The following is a 22,396-nucleotide window of genomic DNA, read 5'->3' on the forward strand; positions in this document are numbered from 1 at the left end:
CTCCAGCTGCCACTGCGCCGCCAGAGCCCGATTTCTGTTCTCATCCTGAAGCAAAGTTCTTAACCTGAAGCACTATTTCTGGGTTAGCGGAGTCTGTAACCTGAAGCGTATGTAACCCAAGGTACCACTGTACATAACTCAGAGCTTTCCAAACTGTGTGTCGCCACACATTAGTGTGATGGCTGCAGTGTGTAGCTGTGTCACGTGAACGCTCCCCATTCTCCTCCTGGGGCTGGAAAGGGGTTAGTTTGCTAGTAAAACTGAATTAAAAGGTAAAGGTAAAGGTACCCCTGCCCGTATGGGCCAGTCTTGACAGACTCTGGGGTTGTGCGCCCATCTCACTCAAGAGGCCAGGGGCCAGTGCTGTCCGCAGACACTTCTGGGTCACGTGGCCAGCGTGACAAAGCTGCATCTGGCGAGCCAGCGCAGCACACGGAACGCCGTTTACCTTCCCGCTGGTAAGCGGTCCCTATTTATCTACTTGCACCCGGGGGTGCTTTCGAACTGCTAGGTTGGCAGGCGCTGGGACCGAGCAGCGGGAGCGCACCCCGCCGCGGGGATTCGAACCGCCGACCTTTCGATCGGCAAGCCCTAGGCGCTGAGGCTTTTACCCACAGCGCCACCCGCGTCCCTAAAACTGAATTACGGTGTCGCAAAATGATGCACACCTAAAATGTGTGTCACTGACATGAAAAGTTTGGAAAGTTCTGACATAACCGATAAGCCATGGTCTTTCAGATTGGGAATGAGCATTGGGCCCATGAACTTTCTCCCCAAGTATCGCAATTCTATGCTTCCTGAGTTTCTCAATCCATTGTTTACATTGAAACTTGAACGAGGAAACTGTGGTTTAAATTCCTGACTTCAAACCAGAATATGAAGTCAAGTTCGGGGATAAGATAAGATAAGCAGACACAATCATGATCTTTCTATCTAAACCTGGCTTCTCCACCCTGGAAAGCTGGGGGGTTGTCAATGCCAGCTGCTATTTTGAGATCTCTATCACACATATACAAACAATAAAAAGAGTTCTTTAGGGAAGAGGGGTGGCTGCTAAACCAGTATGTCTACTATAGAAATGCACTCCAAGACAGAGAGAGAAAAGGGAGGAGGGGGAGAAAGAGAGACCTACGTTTAAGTAATTAAGTTTGGATCCAAAGATTCAGATAGAGGATGACGATTGAAAGCGACTCTATTAGAGAAAACAATGATGTGTAGAATGGGTGGAAGGATGCTCTGTGTTCAGAAGCGGGAAAGAACCCAGGTGTATCTTTTTACACTTGATAAAAGAGCCACAGGTTGAGCAGCTGCAAAACAAATTGCTCCATTGCTCAGCTTTCAGGCTATATACACATTTTTATTTTAACAGGGAAATCAGCCTTAGTATGGGTCAGGCCATTGGTCCATACAGCTCAGTGTTGTCTACTCTGACTGGCAGCCACTCTCCAGGGTTTCAGGCTTTCCACAGCCTTCTCTGGAGGCACCAGGGACTGCACCTGCAAAGCAGATCCTCTGCCGTCCCCCAGAACACTCAGGATCTTATATTCAGGAAGCAGCTTTATGCCCAAAGCCAGACCCAGCGGTCCATCTACCTCAATATCACCAACACTGGCACGCAGCTGGTGCCCAGGTTTTGCAGACAAGGAGTCTCTCCTAGGAGATGCCAGCGATGGACGTTTTAGGGCTTTGGGGTCTCGGTTACAGGCCCAGCACATCTCCACTGCCTCACTCTGCTGGCCAAGCAGTAGTAGAGTCAAAACCCAGCTCCTTGATCTACAGCAAAAATGGTAGTACTTACGAGGAATACGTGCTGGTTTCATCTGTACAGGTGCCATCGACGTTGAGCGCAATCTGCTCTCCTTTGCTGCGGCAGTAATTGGGGTTCAAAGTGTCAATGGCCATTTCCAGCTCCACCTAAGCACCAGTAGATCAACAGTACATTGGCAATTAATAAGCAGAGCAGAATAATTAGGGAAAGATGAACCAAAACACAAAGTGTCTGATTAAAATCTGTAACAACTGTAAGCCGGCTCGATTTGGTTATTAAACAACTTTTTCCAAAAAAAGAGAATAGGCCCAAACCTTTTGCTGCTTTGGTTTTATCTTTGCCGAAAGATGAGTTACGTCATCATACGTCATCGAAGCTGGGCGAACGGGATACTATGAAAACACAAAGATGTTGCTGCTGTTAAGGCGAAAACAAGCCACCACGTTTGGTGCAAGAATGGGGGAAACCTCTCAATGGGGGCATTCACATGGGGGGGGGTGAGAAGATGCAGTCTCCTCCCAATGAACCATGATTTCTAGCTGAAATCCAATGCTTCATAAGGGGGCTTCCCCTTTCTCTCGCCAATTTCATTTTGGGGGTCCCCCCCCAGCCTTCTGGAGCAAATTTTGCCTCTAGGGGAGATGAGCAGAGGGAGAAGCCCTGTGAGCACAATAGCCGCAATGGGTACAACCCTATATTTGTAGGATTTGAGATGTGCTGGCACCCTTCTCCTCACTGTTAGAAACTAGCCTTTATATCTTTAGTTGGGAGTATTTGGCCTTGTTGCCCGGACCTCGCCTGTATCTCTCACTCTCCAGATGTTGAATGACAACTCGACTCCGATCACTTGGCCATGCTTGGTTTGAAGTGACAACTGTTGGAGTCAGGAGTGACTCATGGGGTGGGGGTCAGTGGGGTCAGGTAAAGTCACAGGAAGCTTGGGGAACCTCCAGGTTGTCACTGGGGCTCCGACAGGTGTCTGCACACCTGTGGGGCCACTGCCCTGAAGCTCCCCTGACTTCAATACTGCTGCCTCACCTCTCTCCATCCTAGCAAATCCAGCACTGCTGTTGCTGGGAAGACACCACTGCCTCCGCCCCCCCAATGAGGCAGCACTGGCTGAAGTCTAACATCTGAAGGAGAACAGATTCCTTGCCCCCTGCTTTAGTTCATTTCCCCTTTAAACAGGTGAATTCGACAATTAACATACCTGGAACAGATACAGCTTCTCTGACAGACTTTTGGCCAGGTACACATCAATCTAACAAAAGGAGGAGGGTGGATTTTTAAAAAAAGGCATGTTACATTTTATTTAGCACATAGAAGTTTACAAAATCATCCCCAAGAACGATACAACCCTCTCTGGCAGCCACTCAGGCTCAGCACCATATTTAAGTGCATCATCATGGAGCCCAACCTGAACCAATTACTCGCCACCGATTTCCATGGCCAAAACCACCACAAAGCTGAAAACCCCAAGAGGAAACATACAATATTCTTTAATCTGTCCTAAAGCCAATGCAAATGGAAGACATGTATCTATTTACCTCCTGTATAATTGGGTCATCTTCTTCATTTGCCATAGTAGCATGGAAAGAAAAGTGGTGTTGCTTCTACTGTTTCGAGAGAACTGGAAAAGAAGAAAGAGAAATCAACAAAATTCAGTTAAGCCAGGACTCTTTTTTTCTCATTTGTTAGCAAACTTGGCATAACAGCAGCTTGATGTGCAGAACTTCGTGAGTGGTAAAGTTTGTCTACATGCTGTAAACAAATAATGAGAATAATATTTACCTGCTAATGAGCTGCCATAGCAGAAGAGCTGAGAAGTCAGTTCAGGGATGCAAGAGGATAGGACAATGACTTGGGGAGAGGAATTGTTTGTCTTTTTTTTTTAACATATATGAACATGGCAGACTACCCAGCAACACCTCCCCCAACCCCTGGCAAAGTGGTGTAGTGGTTAGAGTGTTGGACCTGGGAGTAAAGGTAAAGGGACCCCTGACCATTAGGTCCAGTTGTGGCTGACTCTGGGGTTGCGGCGCTCATCTCGCTTTATTGGACGAGGGAGCCGGCATACAGCTTCCGGGTCATGTGGCCAGCATGACTAAGCCGCTTCTGGCAAACCAGAGCAGCGCACGGAAATGCCGTTTACCTTCCTGCTGGAGCGATACCTATTTATCTACTTGCACTTTGACGTGCTTTCGAACTGCTAGGTTGGCAGGAGCAGGGACCGAACAACGGGAGCTCACCCTGTCGCAGGGATTCGAACCGCCGACCTTCTGATCAGCAAGCCCTAGGCTCTGTGGTTTAACCCACAGCACCACCCATGTCCTGGACCAGGGAGACCAGAGTTCAAATCCCTGCACAGCCATGAAACTCGCTGGGTGACCTTGGACCAGTCACAGTCTCGCAGCCTAACCAACCTCACAGGGTTGTTGTGGGATAAATTAGGAAGGAAGAGAACCATGGATACCACCTGAAGAAAAGGTGGGGTAAAAGCGTAAAAAATAATAAATATTATTGGGTTGAGGTAAGACTTAACCCTCATGGAAGTGTAGCATTGCTGCTGCATTGGTAGGGACAGGGCTGTTGTTTTTTATTCAGTACTTGTATTTTTATAAAAATAATATGTATATATTTTAATTACCTGCTAAGGTCAGCTGCTCAATCTGCAGAATTCAGAGCGGATTAATTTCTTGGCAGCAGCCTGTGAAAGCTTTGCCACAAAGCTTTGCTGAGCAAAGTGCTGCTATAGGCACAGAAGCAACCAGGGACTGTAAGGGGTGGGGAGAGTTGGCAACCCTAGCAGAGGAATCTATTTGGACAGCCATCATCCAATATTGTGTTAGGGCAGCGTAATAAATAGAAGCCAACTCAGGAGCCAGGGCAGGTCAGATGGTCAGTGAGTCACCAAGAACTCCCTGGTAAAGCTCATTCATTGTCAGTGCAAGGCTGGGCCCAAGTACAGAGTGCCACTCCCTGCTCTAAAGTAATTTAGCATTGAACACTCAAAACCCACATTCAACTCCTAAAGGTAAAAGAGCAGCAGCCAAGGATAAGGTGAAAAACAGCCACCCCAATGTCATTTATCTAAGAACCCTTCCACATATATTAATCTCCCACCATGACTGCAAAGCTCAAGCTGAACTGGACGACAATTATTTTCTCTCAGAGCTATCAGGTGATCTCAATAAGTTTGCAATGTAAGATAGATCTCGTGGCAGAGGGAAACTGAGGTTATTCTATTTTACTAATAACTCCCTACCCCGCTGGTCTGGGGAAAAGAAGCAAGGTGTCCATTGGCACCTGCTCATTTAAAAAAACCAAAACAAACTCCTTTTCTTGGCAGTGACTAAACCTCCCAAGTCAAGTCACCCTGATGTAACCATGCAGCAGAGAAGGAGGAAACGGATTTTTGCCCCAGCCTAAACAACTCTCTCCCTGATCAGGAGAGAATTTTCCCAGGGAAGACTTCAGGAAGGAGAGCCTGAAAAACTCACTCAAAGCATTCATTCATTATTTATTTTATTTATTTTCCTTGCTGGGAAGGAGTGTGGCTGATGCAACTATGCAGCAATGGGAAGGCTTTGAGGAGCTCACACATATTCAGGGAGGCTGCTTATTTGGGGGGGTTGGGGGGAGGTGCGGAGAGAGATGGGGAGCGCTCGGATCTCGAACCCCTGGCCTTGTAACTTTTGCCGGAGAGAAGGAAAAGGAGCGTGAAGGCCCCCTCGCCACATATGCAATTCACTCCCCCCCCTTTGAAATGCCCCCTTAGATTATAGGGCCCACCCACTTTGCTAGGCAAAGATTGCAGGGCTAGCGCGTGTCTCCCCCCCCTTACTTTCCCCTCCTGCTCCCCCCACTCCCAAGATTTGCAACAGGGGGGGAGAGAGAGAGAGTGGGGGGGGAGGAGGAAGGGAGAGGAGGATCCACACGACCCGGGCCTTGCAAAAAAGAGCAGCATGCAACCAACCAACCAACCCCAGAAGCTTGCAAAAGTCCGGGAATGGGGAGGCATTTCGCCGCTGCTGCTTCTCCTACCTCGTGGCTCCAAGGGGTGGAGGGGAGAGGCTGCCTTTGCCGGCCCCCTCCTCCTCCTCCTCCTCCTCGCGGCAACGTGCCTGCAGGTCCGGCGGGGGGAATTCTCAGCCAGCAGCCATGTTGGTGTATCTCCGGCAGGCACGTGGGAGGGGGGGGAAACACACCTCGGCTCCTCCTCTTACCCATAATGCTCGCCGGGGAAGCGGCGCTGCTAGGACGCGGGCGCCAGGGGGCGCTGTGTGCGCAGGCTTCTTCTTCGCCGCCGCCGCCTCGTCACGGAGAGGTTGCCTTGAATAAAAAGAAGCGAGCAAAAGCGTACTGGCAGCGGTGGGATTCGAACCCACGCCCCCGAAGAGACTGGAGCCTTAATCCAGCGCCTTAGACCGCTCGGCCACGCTACCGAGATGGGAGAGACCGGCTTCCATATCTTCTTACTCATCCCTGTTTGAATAATAATATTAAAAGTTTATGGTTTTGTTTTCTTCGTTTTATTCATGCCTGTTGGAATAAAAGTAATTAATTTTGGTTTTCCCTCTCCATCAAGGTGTATAGCTCGACTTTCCGTATTTTATTCCTCTTTTTTTAAATGACAGTAATCACCATAATACTAATGCTTTGAGTTAGTTTTTCTTCCCCTTTAGAATCCGAGTCGGCCTTCCATATACTTGGAACCTAACCCTAACCCTGTTTTAATAATAATCATACATTTATTTCTCCCATCAAGATCTGTCAACCTTCCATGCTGTAGACATCCCTGTTTAAATAATTGCCATCATGATTATCATGATACCAATACTGTAATTTAATTTTCCTTCTCCATCCAGATCCCAAGTTCACCTTCCATATCTTACCTGGCCCTGTTTTTTATTATTATTATTATTATTATTATTATTATTCTCCATCAAGATTTGAGTCAGCCTTCCGTATCTTAGTCATCCCTGTTTAAATAATAATAAATTTATTTTCTTTCCCCATCAAGGTCTGAAACGAGACAGAGCTGTATTTGTGCAGATAGCACAGTGTGTGGAATAATAATAGGTGCATTGAAAATAATGGTTATGCTATGGAAATATTATTATTATTATTATTATTATTATTATTATTATTATTATTATTATTATATTTGTGTGGCTGGTCAGCTTGGAGGAGGGAAAGCAACTCTATAATCAGAATTAGGCTACCAGCTAACTCTTTGGGGAAAGATTCCATCGATCATGAAGGCTAAATGGAGCGTCCATATTCAGAGGCAGTATATCTCTGAATACCAGTTGATGGGGAGAACAACAATTTGCCTTCATTCCCCTGCTTGTGTGGACTTCCCAAAGGCATTTGTGAGAGGCAGGATCCTGACCCAGCTGGTCCTCGGCTCTGACCCAGCACCCGATTTTCTCATCAGCCACGGTCGCTAAATAGAACCTGCAGATTCAGAGGCAGTGTACCTTGGAATACCAGTTGACGGTGGGAGCAAATATCTTGTCTTCATCCTCACCTTGAGGGTCTTCCCAGGGACCATCTGGTTGCCAGAAAAGTTTAAATAATGACGTTTCCAAGTTCACACCCAAGCCGCACCTCTGTAGCACATCCAATGTGCATTTAAAGCACATGGCTTCCTGCAAAGAATCCTGGGAACTGTAGTTTGCTGAGGGTGCCGAGGAGTGTAGCTCTGTGGGGGGTAAACTATAGTTCCCAGGATTCTCTAGGCCCCTGAACTCTCCCTATGCCACTTTTTTCTCCACAGCCCAGTCCCGGATTAAACCCTGTGGAGGCCCCATGGCAGTCGAAATCTCGGTGGGGGGGGCGTGATGGTCTAGTGCAGGGGTCTGCAACCCGCGGCTCCGGAGCCGCATGTGGCTCTTTTACACCTTTGCCGCGGCTCCGGGGTGGATACTAGCGAGGGGAGGAGGCGCATTGTGTGCCCCGACACTCCCCACTGTGGCGGGCGCTGTACTGGCTGTGATGTCGCATGGGGGCGGTGCATGCGTTAGTCACGCACCGTCCCGACGTCACCTTCCTGCCCGCCCTCCCGCTACATTGTAAGGGGCATGTATGCTGGTCACTGCATTGAAAGGGGGCATGTACGCTGGTCACTGTTTTGAAGGGGAGTGAAGAACACACACACACAAAAAGGTAACTTGTTAATTTAACGTTTATTTCTATGAGGAGGAGTAATTCTGAGGGGTCAAACAAAGAAATAATAAAAAAGTGACAAAAAAGTTATTTTTATAATGACGAGTTTTGCGGCTCCCAGTTTTTTTTCCTTCAGAAAGGGGTCCAAGTGGCTCTTTTTGTCTTAAAGGTTGCAGACCCCTGGTCTAGTGGAATAACAATGAACTAAGAAAGCATGATTGTAATTTTCTTTCAAGATCAAATCAATATTATTTTCGTCTCTTGTTGCGGGGCCCCTAAAAGGCATGGGACCCATAGACTGGTGCCTACTTTGCCCATTTGGCAATCTGGCACTGCCACAGCCCCTCTCTCTGCAAGCTTTTGTGCCCCATCAGCCAACATCACTCCTTGGTTTGCAGTTTGGATCAGAAGAAAAGTACTAAGGAGAGTAATTTCAGGGAATTAAGGTGCAGAGGGGATCCTGCACTCCTCACTCCATGTCTAAAAAAACAAGCCCCCACAATTTAATTTCTACAGATGGGGAAGATTCTGTCCGCCACTGTTGTCATAGAGACGCAAAAAGGCTGTAGCCTCTATGTTGAGGTGAGGGCCAGCTTAAGGGAGAAGGTGCGACTAAAGAACAGCGAGTATTTCAATAACAGTTAACCTAAAATGTTTAGTGGTCTTTAAAGGCTGCAATCCTATGCCCAGGTACCAGGGCGTAATCTCCATTGAAATGAATGGGACCTACTTCTGAGTAGACATGGAAGGATTGCCCTGTAAACATTTTGCTACTTAGTGGAGCCTGGGGGATTCTCGGGCCCAGGGACCAAATGCGGCCCTCCAGGCCCCTCTATTTGGCCCTCAGAATGTTCCCCAAGTCATCTCCTCTTCTGCCTCACTGGCTTTGCTTCTCCGCCCTGGGTGTTGAATGGAAGATAAAAAGGTCTGTGTGTAGAAATTTACATTTGCTGCTCTGCTGGCTACAGCCATATGGCCCTCAGCAGGTTGCCAAAAGGGAATGCGGCCCTCGGTTTGACAAAAACATTATCCACCCATGTCTTAATGAGGTATCACATAGAATACTGTGCACATGGTTTCTTTTATATCTCTCAGGTAAAAGATCTAAAAACTTGCTATTTTAACACTGAAAGCTGAAAATTCTTCAAGGAGGCCTAGAGAATCTCTGAGGGAGCCAGGACTCTGCCTTGTTTCTTTATGGCTACAGCCCTGTGAAACAGAGAGAGGCTGCAGATTGTGCAGAAAATTACACATAAGTGCAGAAAATAATAAAATGGCAAGGTTAGCAGACTTTCAGAACATTAAGGAAAGATATTGTGGCCTGGTGTTGTGCAAACATACGGAGAAAACACGACTTCTGGGCCATGAGACAGCAGAAATGTATGAGTTCTGAACAAAGAATTCCATTGGCTCAATGCCAGGTGAAAAGGGTTTTTTGAGCAGCGTGTGCCTAGTGCCTTTGTTGACATCTTTTCAGCACCAGGCTTTCGATAGACTACAATTATGATGTTTTGTTACTAGGGTGCTGCCCAAACTTCCCATGGCTGTGTTATGAGAAAAAACCTGCTCCTTTTCCCTTATGGGGTACCCAAGAGCCCATATAGAGTCATTTTGTTGGTTCTCTATTGGTAGGAGAAAATAACAGTGACCAACCAGAGAACATTGAGAAGCAAAGCAGCTAGTAAACCTGATCCTTATTAAACTGTTCCATCAGGGTCCTCACTCACCACAAACAGGAAAGAGGAGCAACCCAGAACAAAGGTGTGCCCACCCTTAAACTCTGGACCACCTCCCCCAATGCATCATACATCACAGGAGGTGGTCGGTTGGTCTAAAACAGAATCCTGAGTGTGTTGTTTATCTCCTGTCTGGCAGGTTACCTGATTGCATTATCTGGGTTTTGGCCACTCTCTTTATTATAACTACTGTACTTAATTCCTGAATCCAGGTCACAGGCTCACCCTATTCATGCCTTAAATGTGCCCTTAAGACAAGATTTGCGGGCACAGAGACAATGGGGAGGGTTTTCCCCATTTCTTTCGACCTTGCAAAGAAATATTTGAGGTCATTTTGGGAGAGAGAAAATGGTTTCAGGACTTTTCTGTGGGTTTCAGACATGTGGTTTACATATTTGTATGTGATTGCTTGGTACATTTATGAGCATCTATTTTATATACCGGTATATAAGACCTTAGAATTCTTATAACAACTGTTACAGGATAATTTTTGTTTTGATGGTTTTTTAGCGCATGGGGAGACAAACTAAGGCCCAATCGCCTTCTAAATCCAGCCCACGGACGGTCTGGGAATCAGCGTGTTTTTACATGAGTAGAATGTGCCCTTTTATTTTAAATGCATCTCTGGGTTATTTGTGGGGCATAGGAATTTGTTCAGACACACACACACATACCCCGCCAAAATATAGTCCGGCCCCTCACAAGGTCTGAGGGACAGTGGCCCCCTGCTGAAAAAGTTTGCTGGCCCCTGGTTTAGCATATTTATATTTTTAATGCATTGTTAGTTGCTTGAAGAACTTCAGGTAACTAGCAACTTTAAAAGTCTAATAAATAAATAATCTCCAGGGTTCTCACACAATTTTAAAATGTTAATTTCTAGAAAATTGTAAAAGATTCTGGGTGCATTTCATCTGGGTACATGCCATTTGTCATGATTGCTTTAGTTGAGATTTCTACATTGCTGGGGGTTGCTCTAGATGACTATTGGGTCCCTTCCAACGCTACAATTCTATGATTCGAAGCATGAAGATCACATTTTCTTCAGAAAGTGCTTTCAGCCCTGTGGCAGCCCAGTTCATTTGATTTGATGAAGGGTTGACGAATGAAAATGCATGCTACGTAGTGACTTGCATTTATTGCTCAAGCTTATGATAGGCGAGATGACAAACTAGGTTGGAACGGTGGGAAGTGTTTCTTTCCTGCATCCTGGAATTATGGGCATTATACACATACAACAACAGGTGAGGCCTTGGTTGTGCTACCACCAGGGCTGCCCAGTTGGCAGAGACCCGTGACAGGGCCTTTTAAGGGGACCTTAAGGATGGGTTTTGAATTATGGTGCTGGAGGAGACTCTTGAGAGTCCCATGGACTGCAAGAAGATCAAACCTCTCCATTCTGAAGGAAATCAGCCCTGAGTGTTCACTGGAAGGACAGATCCTGAAGCTGAGACTCCAATACTTTGGCCACCTCATGAGAAGAGAAGACTCCCTGGAAAAGACCCTGATGTTGGGAAAGATGGAGGGCACAAGGAGAAGGGGACGACAGAGGACGAGATGGTTGGATACTGTTCTCAAAGCTACCAGCATGAGTTTGACCAAACTGCGGAAGGCAGTGGAGGACAGGAGTGCCTGGCGTGCTCTGGTCCATGGGGTCACGAAGAGTCGGACACGACTAAACAACAAGGATGGGTTAATTTGCCAGTTTTGTTCTCTCTCATTTTTACGGTTTTCAGTTCTCCACATTTCCATGTAAGTTTACAATTTTTAAAAGTCCACATGAAAATGCAAACGTTAGTGCTAATTTCTTCTCATATATTCATTTTTTGGCAAAGGAATTTCCCCTAATACAATGCACTTTTGTAAATTACTTATATGCATTTTTATGGACACTTTACTCCAGTATAAGCATTTTTGTACACATTATTTGGCTGGAGAACTGCATTGCAGAATTCAGTGAAGTGCAAACTTCAAAGGATGGCCGTTTTAGTTTGTGTTGTTTTGGAATGCATGGATTTGTTATGTTTGCCTTAATATAACTTCTCCCCAACTCTTAGCCACCCCACAACAATGTCCTGTCCAAGCCTAGGTCACCAGGGGTGGTTTTTAACTCTATTGTATCCTGCCCAGAGACTGGCAGATTAGAAATATACTAACTTGAATGAATGAAATAGCACCCTGCTGGTGCAATTCAATGGACTGTTAAGTCCAGCATTCTCTTCTCACAAAAGCCAACCGGATTCCTGTGGGAAACCCACAGAGCGCATGAGCATCGCACTGCCATGCACTCTACATGGGGCTGCCCTTGGATCTGGTCCAGCAGCTCTAGCTGGTGCAGAATGTGGAAGCCAGACTGCTGATGGAGGCACATGGCCAACACCTTTGTTGAAACATCTACAGTGGCTATCCATCTACCCCTAAGCAAGGTTCAAGGTTTACAAAACCCTGAACGACGTAAGTACGTTAGGCACCATCTGAACCCAAATATCCCAGCACAGCCATCAAGATTATCTGCAGGAGCATCACTGATTTTTCTTTTGAGTTGATGAGGCTCATTTGGCAACACCAACCTTTCATTTCTTTGGCCCAGTCTTGTAGAATGCTCTTCCAGTTAAGTGATACAGCAGGCACCTTTAACTGTTTGCTGAAAACTTTTCCATACCATCATGCAGACAATAAAAATGTTTTCTGTAATAGTCAGCTGATGGTCCGTAATTTCAAATCCTTATATGGTTTTTATTGTGTATGTGCAATTACACATGGGATCAATAATGAAGTCGACATTCCTGACACAAAGAGTCCCAAAATAAAGACACAAGCTTTGGATAAGATTCTTCCTCATAAATTTATTGAAAATGTACCTATCACAACATTTTTGTGCTTCTTCCTTTCCGTCAGGCAATGTAAACATGATACAGGAACTCAAGCCTCTTATCCTTTGCAACAAAGCTCAGCAAAATCTTTAACAAGTTCTGAGTGCTTATCCGTAACCATCAAGTACCTTCCAGCAATTCTTGCTGTGGAATATGCCCTAAAGAAGATCAAACCCAGAAGGAGAATATCTCAAAAGCGAAGCGCTGGTGGCAGCTGGAAGGTGATTTCAGGATTTTTAGGTTACTAAATCAGGAAACAAGTGAAATCTCCAAAGAGAGTGGACATGGCAAATTAAGGTGCGTAATGAAAATCTGAGATGGGGAACTTACTAATAGGTCTTCCATTTCTGCAGTGAAGTAGCAGATGTTATTAGAAATTGCTTTCATCTCTTGAGTGGCTTAGTACAAAGGCAACAAAGTTAATTAACTAATGATTAACAGTCTGCTACTTAATTGAAAGTCTGGCTGTCACATCAAAAATGTTTTCTTAAGGAATGGAGAGCCAGAGGCCCAATAGTTATATGCAGTAGATGCAGTCAGGAGTCTACAACTTTGGATTGCAGGTGGGGGATCACATGACTGAGTGCTCCTCTATACAAAATAAAAAATTACTCTGAATGTAGAAATCTAGATGCTAGGTCCTAGTTCTAGCCTTCTCCCTGATATCTAGTTTTCTATATATAGGTGTTTTTTAAAATAAATAAATAAATGCATGAACATTAAAGCATGTAGTTTGAAGTCTAGATAGAGATTCACCATCAAAATTCAGAATTAGGCTAGAGGCTTCTGAGAACTTCACTGGGAATGGAGATGTCACTAATGATGATAAAGCGGGCAGGAAAAAGTGATGCTACCATAGAAGAAAGCACAAAACCATTATTTGCATAGACAAACAAGCAAGGACTGTATTGCAGAGTGAGGTCAGAAAAGTTGTTGCAACCCAATCCTATCTATGATTAAAGGTAAAGGTACCCCTGACCGTTAGGTCCAGTCGCGGACAACTCTAGGGTTGCGTGCTCATCTCGCTCTATAGGCCGAGGGAGCCGGTGTTCGTCCACAGACAGCTTCCGGGTCATGTGGCCACCATGACTAAGCTGCTTCTGGCGAACCAGAGCAGCGCACGGAAACACCGTTTACCTTACCCTCCAAGTTCAGTGGGGTTTACTTCCAAGAAAGCCCACATAAGATCATTTTTGGTTGCTTCAAAACTTTTCTCTGAAATAGCCATCCCTTCTTCACTTACTTTTTCATGGGGAGCTCACTGTATTTACTGTTATATATAATATTATATATATATATTACTAATAAAATAAAATCCTGTCCAAGTGTGCACAAGCAATGCATTTTAAGGACAAATGTGCATTTAACTGGAAGTTGTGCAGGCTCTGCCTGTTTTATTACATCCTGTTCAGCACAACTGGTGGATTAGTAACAAACTGTACCCCAATTGCTCCTCATTTAGCCAGGTGTGTTCTGTGGAGGGTGGCAGTGGTAGCTAACATAGCAAAGTAATCTCATTGATATTAAAGTGCTATTATGCTATAAAATCACACACACACAAAATAGGAGAAAACCAGAGAAGCTAATTAAAGGGGAAATTCATTACTAATTCCTGTTCACTGAACATGAAGCAGTAAGATGGCTAAACCTGTGAGGAGCTTTTAATTAACACTACAGAAGGCCTTTTGCTGAAAAGGGACTCACTTGTGAGTAAACATTAGATGGCTCTTGACTATGGAGAAGGACATTGCTATACAATAATAGTGCTTATTGCTATACTGGATCTCCTTTTAATTTCACTTCCTGCTAATTGCAGAAAAGCAATTCCTCTGAAAGGGCTCTAATGAGGAAGCCATGTCCGAACACTTTCATTTCCATCAGGATATGCAAAAATAGCACCTTATTTGCTACCATTGCATTCATTTACACCCGGAGTGGGGAATCTTGAGGCTAGGGGCCAAATGTGACCATCTGGATTGCTTTGCCTGGTCCTACGAATTCTCCCCATGCTGTGTGTCCACCCCCACCTCCCAGGATACACCCACCTCATCTTCTCCACATCATTTAGTGCTTTTGCCTTGTTAGAATGTGTCCTTCAACTGTGATAATATGTGCCTTGCTTGCCTGGATAGAGAAATGTGTTTGGGTTTTGTGTGTGTGTGTGTGTGTGTGTGTGTGTGTAGCTGGATTTTGTGTGGCTGACATGTAGTCTGCTGTACAACAGGTAAGTGTCACACCTGTTGCTACTTCCATTTTCACCACCCTTGATTTATATTTACTTTATTTTGATGTCCTTGTCATCTGTGCTGGAAAGCCAATTGAGGAATATGAGGAGGCATTAGCTCTTTTCTGCACTGTACACCTCCAAGGATTATTAAGTGACACCTGCCATCAAAGTTTGGTTTTTTTGACAGCTTGACTTTAACAGTATCCCAGTTTTACTGTAAAGGCTGAGAGTCAAGAAAGCCATCGTGTTAAATTGCACTAAGACATGAAACCCCAGGATTCCATTTTTACCAGGTCCCTTTCTCAGGATAGATGAGTTATTACAATGAACAAAAACAACAACCTGGCAACAACATGTCATGAGCAGAATTTTGTTTCTCCTTCCAGTTCTTCAGTGTCTTTCCATTGTTCATTAAGAACTTATTCAAACATACAGAAAGGCATATGGTACGGATCCTCGCTCACAAGGCTGCATCTCCTCAAAACGAAATGTGGAATATAATTTGCCTGATTGATCAAAACATCACATCAAAATTTCCTTACTCTTCAAAGTCATGAAAGGATTATGAACCAGGCTGAAAGCTTCTAGCTCAGTTTGCAGGGAGACTTACACAGCACTTTCAAATGTAAACACTGAGGTGGAACATTTCTGTAAGAGGATTGTTCCTCACGGACCTCTTGAATATTTGAATTGGCTCCTAAAGCACAGAACAGGATGAGATTGGAGAGAATCACCTCTCAGAGTTTTTCTTTTCAAAGAATTTTAAAAGCTTGAGCAGGGGGAAAAACAAAATCAGCAGACTGCAGGAAATTGGGAAGGGTTTGCTCCATGTGGCAACAGACCAAGGAGTCTACCACCACCCTGGCTCCATGATTAACAGGCAACAGTGGTTGTACGATGAAGAAAGTATCACCCTTGGATGTATTCCTAATTTACAGCTTCTTCCAAGTTCAAAGGAAGGGGGTTCCAGGCTGCCTTCCTCCCCATCACCATAGAGTCAAGAACTGTGGGGATAGAAGGGTCACCTTCCCCAGTTCCTCACATCTATTATGTCCTAGACTGGAGGATCAAATCTTGAACCAATAACAAGCATGCATTTCTAACAAAAGAGACCCAAATGCAAAAATATCTGCATTTCCTAATAGAGGGAGGCAGAGATAGAAGAGGGAAGTAAAACATGAAGCAACTTTCTATTGTGCCTACCATAAAAGTGGATGTCTGCTTTATTTCTTCCAAATGAAGAGACAGGCTTCCCTGGTTGGACCAATTGTACAAAATTATCAACAGCAACTGATATTGCATCTCTGAATGTCAGTAACAGTACATTTCACCGCTCCTGCTTTGTATTTCTGTTCCAACAGAGTTAGAAAAATCGTCATATGAAAAACACAAGTATCAGTTAACACCACATAAAAAAACCTTTTTTGAAATTTCCTCCCACCCCCCGTGCACCTTGCACAAAAGAAGAGTCTTTAAAAAAAGCATCTATACTGATATGCGCGCGCACACACGGACACACACGGACACAGCCTTGGTTCAAGTTTCATTCCTCCATCATGGCCCAGGCCTCTTCTGCTTTCTGGTAGTACTGGTTGGCCAATCTCCCCTTCATGGCTTGCATAGCAGCTTCCGCAGCTTCAGTAAACAGCTCACCTAAGAAAAATGGATGGAGAATCACATGAAGGATGTCTCTCCAGTTAAGAGATGGACGGATCTGTCAATTTAAGTCATCAATAATCTGTTTCCTGGAAGCAGCCTAGGTGGAGATGCCACTCTTACAGAGAAGCCATCGTTTGTTAACTATGCAAAACTGGTATGAAAGGCTTTGGAAGGCTGCGCTTGTAGGCAAACTAACACAACATTGCTGAGTAGTCAGAGACAACTGTAGCCGAGATAAATTTTATGATGAGTAGTTTCCATTTCTTTCATTAATTCCTCACCAGAAGAACCTCCTGTTCACTTTTCTTTTCGGAGAGGTATGTTATCCTGAACTTTATCTCGATACTCTAGATTTTCTTTATTTAGATATCATGTTCCAGAATTTCTCCAAGGTTTAAAGAAGGTCGTTGTTAACTTCACTGTTGCAATTGATGCTACACATTTGGAATTTATAAATGTGTACTTTTCAAATTGTGTAATGAGGATGTGTGGTTCACCTGTGTATTCCTTTTCTCAATGTGATCTTTGGAATGTTTTGTGTGTTTATATCAGTTTGTTTGTTTTAATGTTCCTTCTGTACTATTATAAAATTATTATTTTTAAAGAAAACAGGATGAAGGATCACATGAAAGGCAGCTCCAAATAGGAATGCATGGATCTGTCAGTTGCGGGTTGCCTCTGTTTTTCATTTTTTTCAATCCTAAGTTTACTTCTCCCCGTTTCCACATCATTTCAAGATTTAAAAAAAAATCCTCTTGAAATTTGAATGCATGCAAATGAACGCAAATTTCTACAAACGTTCACATGCATGCAATTTTGCCTCACACACACATTTTTACAAAACAAATACGAAAGCATTTTTGTACATTATTTTCACTGACATGTGCATTTCTATGCAAACGCTCCCCCAGTATATGCATTTTTGTACACATTCCCTCACTGGAGAACTGCACTGCAGAATTCAGAGAAGTGTAAGTCTCGAAAAATTGGATTCAAGGCAGCTTATAAAGATTAAGACACGCACAGATGAAACACAGTAAGTTAAAAAAAGAAAAAGGGGGGGGGGAGCCAGAACTGTACCTGATTTCTGTGGGTCCTTGTCTAGATGAAACCCTCCAGTCATCAACATCTCGGCTTCCCTTGCCAGGAGTAGATACCGGGGCTCATCCTGGGTCCCATCGTATTCCCCTCCTTCGTCGTAATCTGTCATGTTCAATGCCGAATTGTACCAATGTATGGCTTCCTTCCAGTCCCGGCATCTGAGTAATTGAACAACAAATCAATCATGGAAAACTCCAAGGATAATTTGGGGGGGAGGGATATACATCTGGAGCTGCTTAAAGATTTGATCTTGCATCCTGCTGAGTCTTGTTATTCGATCCACCAAACTCTGCAACAGGGGTGGGCAATCTGGCCACAGAAGAGTGCCCTAATTTCATGCAGGCTTCGGCCTATTTCATGTGGGTTAAAATGGAGATGGCACAGAGAGGGAGGGAGGAAGGTGGCAATAAGAGAGAGGGAAAAGAAGTGGTGGCCAAAAGGAGAAAAACGTGGCAGAATGGGAGAGTGAGAAAAGAATGGCAGCATACATTAAATGCACTATGTTACCACTTTAAACTGTCATGGCTTCCCGCAAAGAATGATGGGAGTTGTAGCTTGTTAAGGGTGCTGAGAGTTGTTAGGAGACCACTATTCCCTTTATAAAGCTACAATTCCTAAGAATCAACACACACACCTGCCACTTGTCAGAGACCCTTAACAAAATAGTACCTGTCAGGAGGAAGGTTCATGCCTGTATCAAATGCTCTAGCAACAAGAATCATGGAAGGACGGTCTCCTGCTTCTGATGCTCTGTGTAAATAATCAAACCCTTTGCTTCTATTTTCCTTGATGTCCTGTAAAAGCAAAAAGAGGATAACCATCAATTATCACAGTTGCCATATCTGCTTATAGAAAAAGCTGAACTATTGTCAAGAGATTTTTGTATGGGATCTTAATCTACTGGAACATTGTGTAAGGTAAAGGTAAAGGGACGCCTGACCATTAGGTCAAGTCGTGGCCGACTCTGGGGTTGCGGCGCTCATCTCGCTTTATTGGCCAAGGGAGCCGGCGTACAGCTTCCGGGTCCTGTGGCCAGCATGATTAAGCTGCTTCTGGCAAACCAGAGCAGCACACAGAAATGCTGTTTACCTTCCCGCCGGAGTGGTACCTATTTATCTACCTGCACGTTGACGTGCTTTTGAACTGCTAGGTTGGCAGGAGATGGGACCGAGCAACGGGAGCTCACCCCATCACGGGGATTCGAACCGCCGACCTTTTGATCGGCAAGTCCTAGGCTCTGTGGTTTAACCCAAAGCGCCACCCGCATCCCTTGGAACATTGTGTATTATCATCTTAATTAAAGATATGGAACGGATGGGTCGTGGTAGGACAGAGTGGAGAACTGCAGGACCCATAAGGTCAGGAGCCCATAAAGTTTTCCCCACCCTGCAGTGGTAGGAACGTGCAGAAGGCTCAGGGAAAAGCTCAACCAGTTTCTTACTCCTAGCTCCTCCCCACAAGCCCTCTTCCCAGCTCAACCCCCACCCCATCTCACCAAATATCCTCTGTGCATACCACAGATAAATAAGAGATGGGGGGAGAGTTGTTCTGTCTTACTGTACTGCAGCTGGGTATCAGGTTGCCAGGAAGAAGAAGAAGAGGAAGAGTTTGGATTTGATATCCCGCCTTTCACTTCCTTTAAGGAGTCTCAAAGCGGCTAACATTCTCCTTTCCCTTCCTCCCCCACAACAAACACTCTGTGAGGTGAGTGGGGCTGAGAGACTTCACAGAAGTGTGACTGGCCCAAGGTCACCCAGCAGCTGCATGTGGAGGAGCGGAGACGCGAACCCGGTCCCCCAGATTACGAGACTACCGCTCTTAACCACTACACCACACTGGCTCTCAGGAAGAGACGCTGCCTTTGTGGAATGCTGAATGTGACAGCTAACAAGAGGAAGGATGTTGGCATCGTTTCCATTTGAGGGGACAGGGAGCCTTCCACACACAATGAAGAGCAAACTGCCTCCTGGGCAACAAATCAGGGCTCAGCAACAGTATTTGTAAGATACATGGGCAGCAGCTCTGCCAAGGTCAGGCTCTGGAACAACGTCCAGAGCCCAGCTCAACGAGCACAAGGGTCCCCCTCAACAATATTTTGAAATAAATGCACTACTATGCATTAGCATCTAAAGAGCCCCTCCCCTCTTGAGACCCTCTAAAATTACCCAAATGTACCACAGTACATGTGTTGGTCTCATTAACACTTCACATTTTAAGGTGTACAGACAAATGTGATTCACAAGAGTCAGAAGTGTCCCCAAAGGCCACCTGGTTCAATCTCCTGCTGATGCAGAAAAGCTGCTGTTACAATATCCAAAATCCCATTGTTTCTGCATTTATGCTGAAACACGAATCCAGAGGAGCCCTGTTTCCTCTCCAGGTTTTGGCAACTTTAAGCACTGCCTCGCTTACCTCTAGTGTGACCTCAGAGAGAATGTGATGGGGCAGCTGGGAGTACATGAGCCCTAAGCCAACAATGGCTTCCAGCTCTCCACAGTCAGCTGCATGCTCCAGGTGAAAAATGGCCGATTCCTCATCCCACTCCTGGTCTTTCTCACAGAAACGGCCCGCTTCGTGATAACGAACCATGGCCAAGTGCACCTGTGAGACAGAGACATCAAGAGAATGGAAGAAATCAGAAAGGAAGATGACTCAATAAAGAATAACCCGATGGCCTGCTCAGTTCCGCAAAACGTTTTCAAGGAATTGTTTTATGATTACGTATGTTATGTCTGCTCTTACATGGAACTGATAGTGGTCTCCCATCTAGGGGGCTGAGCACATCCACACCGTGTTGTGTTAGCAATGCCGCCACACCAGAAGCACCTAGAACACTCACTGGGCATTGTTCCGTGAAACCCTGAAGCAATTTCTTAACCTTAAAAGCCAGCAAGGTAAATTCCTGGAAGTGGATTCACAGGACGATCTTAGTACTGCCTGGGATAATATTTCCCCCCTCCCTCCTATTCAAGCTGGAGAAAGAGTGATGTGTGGAGCGGCCTCCAAATGCATGCTCTATCTCACCTAACGCCACCATGTATTTAGCTTGTCTCAGAGGAACAGACGTGCTAACCAGAGGAAGGAACAGCACATTTTGAATGCTTTCAAAGTCACTTCTGCACTGCAAGTGAGGCTGTACGGACAGACACGGCTTCATTGTTGGTGCCCTGCACAGATCCTCTTGCTCCCCCGGAATGCAGTCCTCAAAAGGCAGCAATTTGGATGAACAGCTGCCCATGGGTGCCGGGTGCCAATACTAAGCCTCCTCAAAAATACTATGAAGCACTCCCCAGGGGAAAAATAAATCTCCTAGCCATTTGCTGCCCCTGAGGAAATATCAGCAGCTCATACAATACAATATCTTTATTGTTATTGTCCCATGCAGAACAATGAAACTGAAAAACTACATAAAACTACATAAAAACTACATAAAACTACATAAAAACTATATAAAACTACATAAAAACTACATAAAACTACCACAAAACTACATAAAACATTCAAAAACCCCTAAAAACTCTGAAACCCCATTTTAAAATACACTGAGTATTAAGGCCAAACTAAACTTTTTTTGTTTTGCTTTACTAATTTTTAGTCTCACTGAGCAGCTTGGAAGATTGCGGCTCTAAGAGGGAGGTGTTTAACTCCTTTCTCTCACGCCCTTTCTCTAAATTGTCCTATCCCTGGCAATGCTAACAACTCCATAGTCACCCAGCAAGTTTAAACGCACTGTCAATGGAAAATTAAGTATTAGTTGATGCACAGATTACAAGTTTATTCCTTTTTCTGGCCCTAGAACCAGGCTGGTCCTCTTTACTTAAGGAGACAAGCAATTTATGTGAAAACCCTCTGCAGAGTGAGCCATCGGGCTCAGGTGATACTTGGTGCCTGCCGGATGCAAGAGACTGTGTGGTGATCAAACCTTCCCAAGGATGGACTTCCCAATTTTCTTCTCAAGCTCCAAGGCATTGAGTCTCTGCACTTCCACCGCCACACAGGAGGGTCTGTGAATGTGAACTCTGGAAGCGTTGTAGAGATTCCATTTCTCCACACTGACCTAAAACAGGGCGAATGCATCGTGACTTGAGTTTGAAACGTAAAAAGAAAAAGATGGAAGAAAAAGAAAAGGAAAAAGAGAGAGCGTGTGCTGCCCTATCTAAACAAACAGCGCCAACGGATAGATCCCTCTTGTGCCATGAGTTTTGAGCAGCAAACCTTTATAGTTGAGCTTTTCAAAACAGAAATGTGCACGGCAGCAAAGGGGTGAAAGCAACATCAACACCTAACTCTCTGCCCGCAACCAGAATTTCTAGCAACTTTGGAGAACAGGCAGGTCACACCCACAAACTCCTGGTTTAATGCTGCACTACGCAACCAGAGGCCTGGAAAGTGTCCTTAGAAGCTTTCGCCACCAGTACCCCAGGCATATTTGTGGTCCTTCTTCTTTGTGGATTCATAACCCACACTTGCATAAAATTTTATATATATATATATATATATATATATATATATATATATATATATATATTCATCTCTATTTTTATTGTTGTTTAGATTTGTCTACTGCCCTTCATCCATAGATCTCAGGGCGCTTCACAGCATTAAAAATATACTGATTGGTTAAAAGAAAAAAATGTTGTAAATGCCTGTCTGCACACAAAAAAGTTTTCAAAAGATGTCTAAAGGATGGGAGGGGTGGTTCCTGCCAAACTTCTCTGGCAGGGAGTTCTAGAATGAAGGGTTTGTCTCATTAAAGGCTTGATCCCTAGTGAAAACTGACTAAAACACAGGTGGGTCAGGAATAAAAAAGGTAAAGGGACCCCGACCATTAGGTCCAGTCGTGACCGACTCTGGGGTTGCGGCG

The 22,396-nt window shown here is 44.8% G+C and overlaps 2 protein-coding genes and 1 non-coding gene across 12 annotated transcripts in view; all 3 read right to left on the reverse strand.

The window, feature by feature from the left end:
• Positions 1-5,966, reverse strand: part of POLR3E (RNA polymerase III subunit E) — a 35,899-nt gene extending 29,933 nt beyond the window's left edge. Inside the window, exons 1-5 of one of the 2 annotated variants that reach the window (XM_053366178.1) lie at positions 5,813-5,966; positions 3,316-3,398; positions 2,979-3,029; positions 2,083-2,160; positions 1,799-1,914 (exon numbers count right to left, since the gene is read on the reverse strand). In XM_053366178.1, the coding sequence (XP_053222153.1) occupies positions 1,799-1,914; positions 2,083-2,160; positions 2,979-3,029; positions 3,316-3,351 (281 nt within the window). In that variant the 5' untranslated portion in view covers positions 3,352-3,398; positions 5,813-5,966. Of the gene's footprint in view, positions 1-1,798; positions 1,915-2,082; positions 2,161-2,978; positions 3,030-3,315; positions 3,399-5,752 lie in introns of both variants that reach the window. The other variant, XM_053366179.1, reaches the window with a different exon arrangement.
• A 165-nt stretch (positions 5,967-6,131) lies between these two features.
• On the reverse strand, positions 6,132-6,213 carry TRNAL-AAG (transfer RNA leucine (anticodon AAG)). The gene has a single exon. It is a non-coding gene; the product is annotated as a tRNA-Leu (tRNA).
• A 9,746-nt stretch (positions 6,214-15,959) lies between these two features.
• The window catches only part of EEF2K (eukaryotic elongation factor 2 kinase), a 40,005-nt gene continuing 33,568 nt past the window's right edge, over positions 15,960-22,396 (reverse strand). For 7 of the 9 annotated variants that reach the window (XM_053365501.1, XM_053365498.1, XM_053365503.1 and 4 more), the window contains 5 exons: positions 21,455-21,589; positions 19,945-20,133; positions 18,202-18,326; positions 17,512-17,690; positions 15,960-16,425 (listed from right to left, as the gene is read on the reverse strand). In XM_053365501.1, coding sequence (XP_053221476.1) covers positions 16,316-16,425; positions 17,512-17,690; positions 18,202-18,326; positions 19,945-20,133; positions 21,455-21,589 — 738 coding nt within the window. In that variant the 3' untranslated portion in view covers positions 15,960-16,315. The remainder of the gene's footprint in view (positions 16,426-17,511; positions 17,691-18,201; positions 18,327-19,944; positions 20,134-21,454; positions 21,590-22,396) is intronic. The other 2 variants (XM_053365506.1, XM_053365507.1) reach the window with 1 other exon arrangement.

Source organism: Podarcis raffonei, chromosome 14 (assembly GCF_027172205.1).
Source record: "Podarcis raffonei isolate rPodRaf1 chromosome 14, rPodRaf1.pri, whole genome shotgun sequence".
Classification (NCBI taxonomy): Eukaryota; Metazoa; Chordata; class Lepidosauria; order Squamata; family Lacertidae; genus Podarcis; species Podarcis raffonei.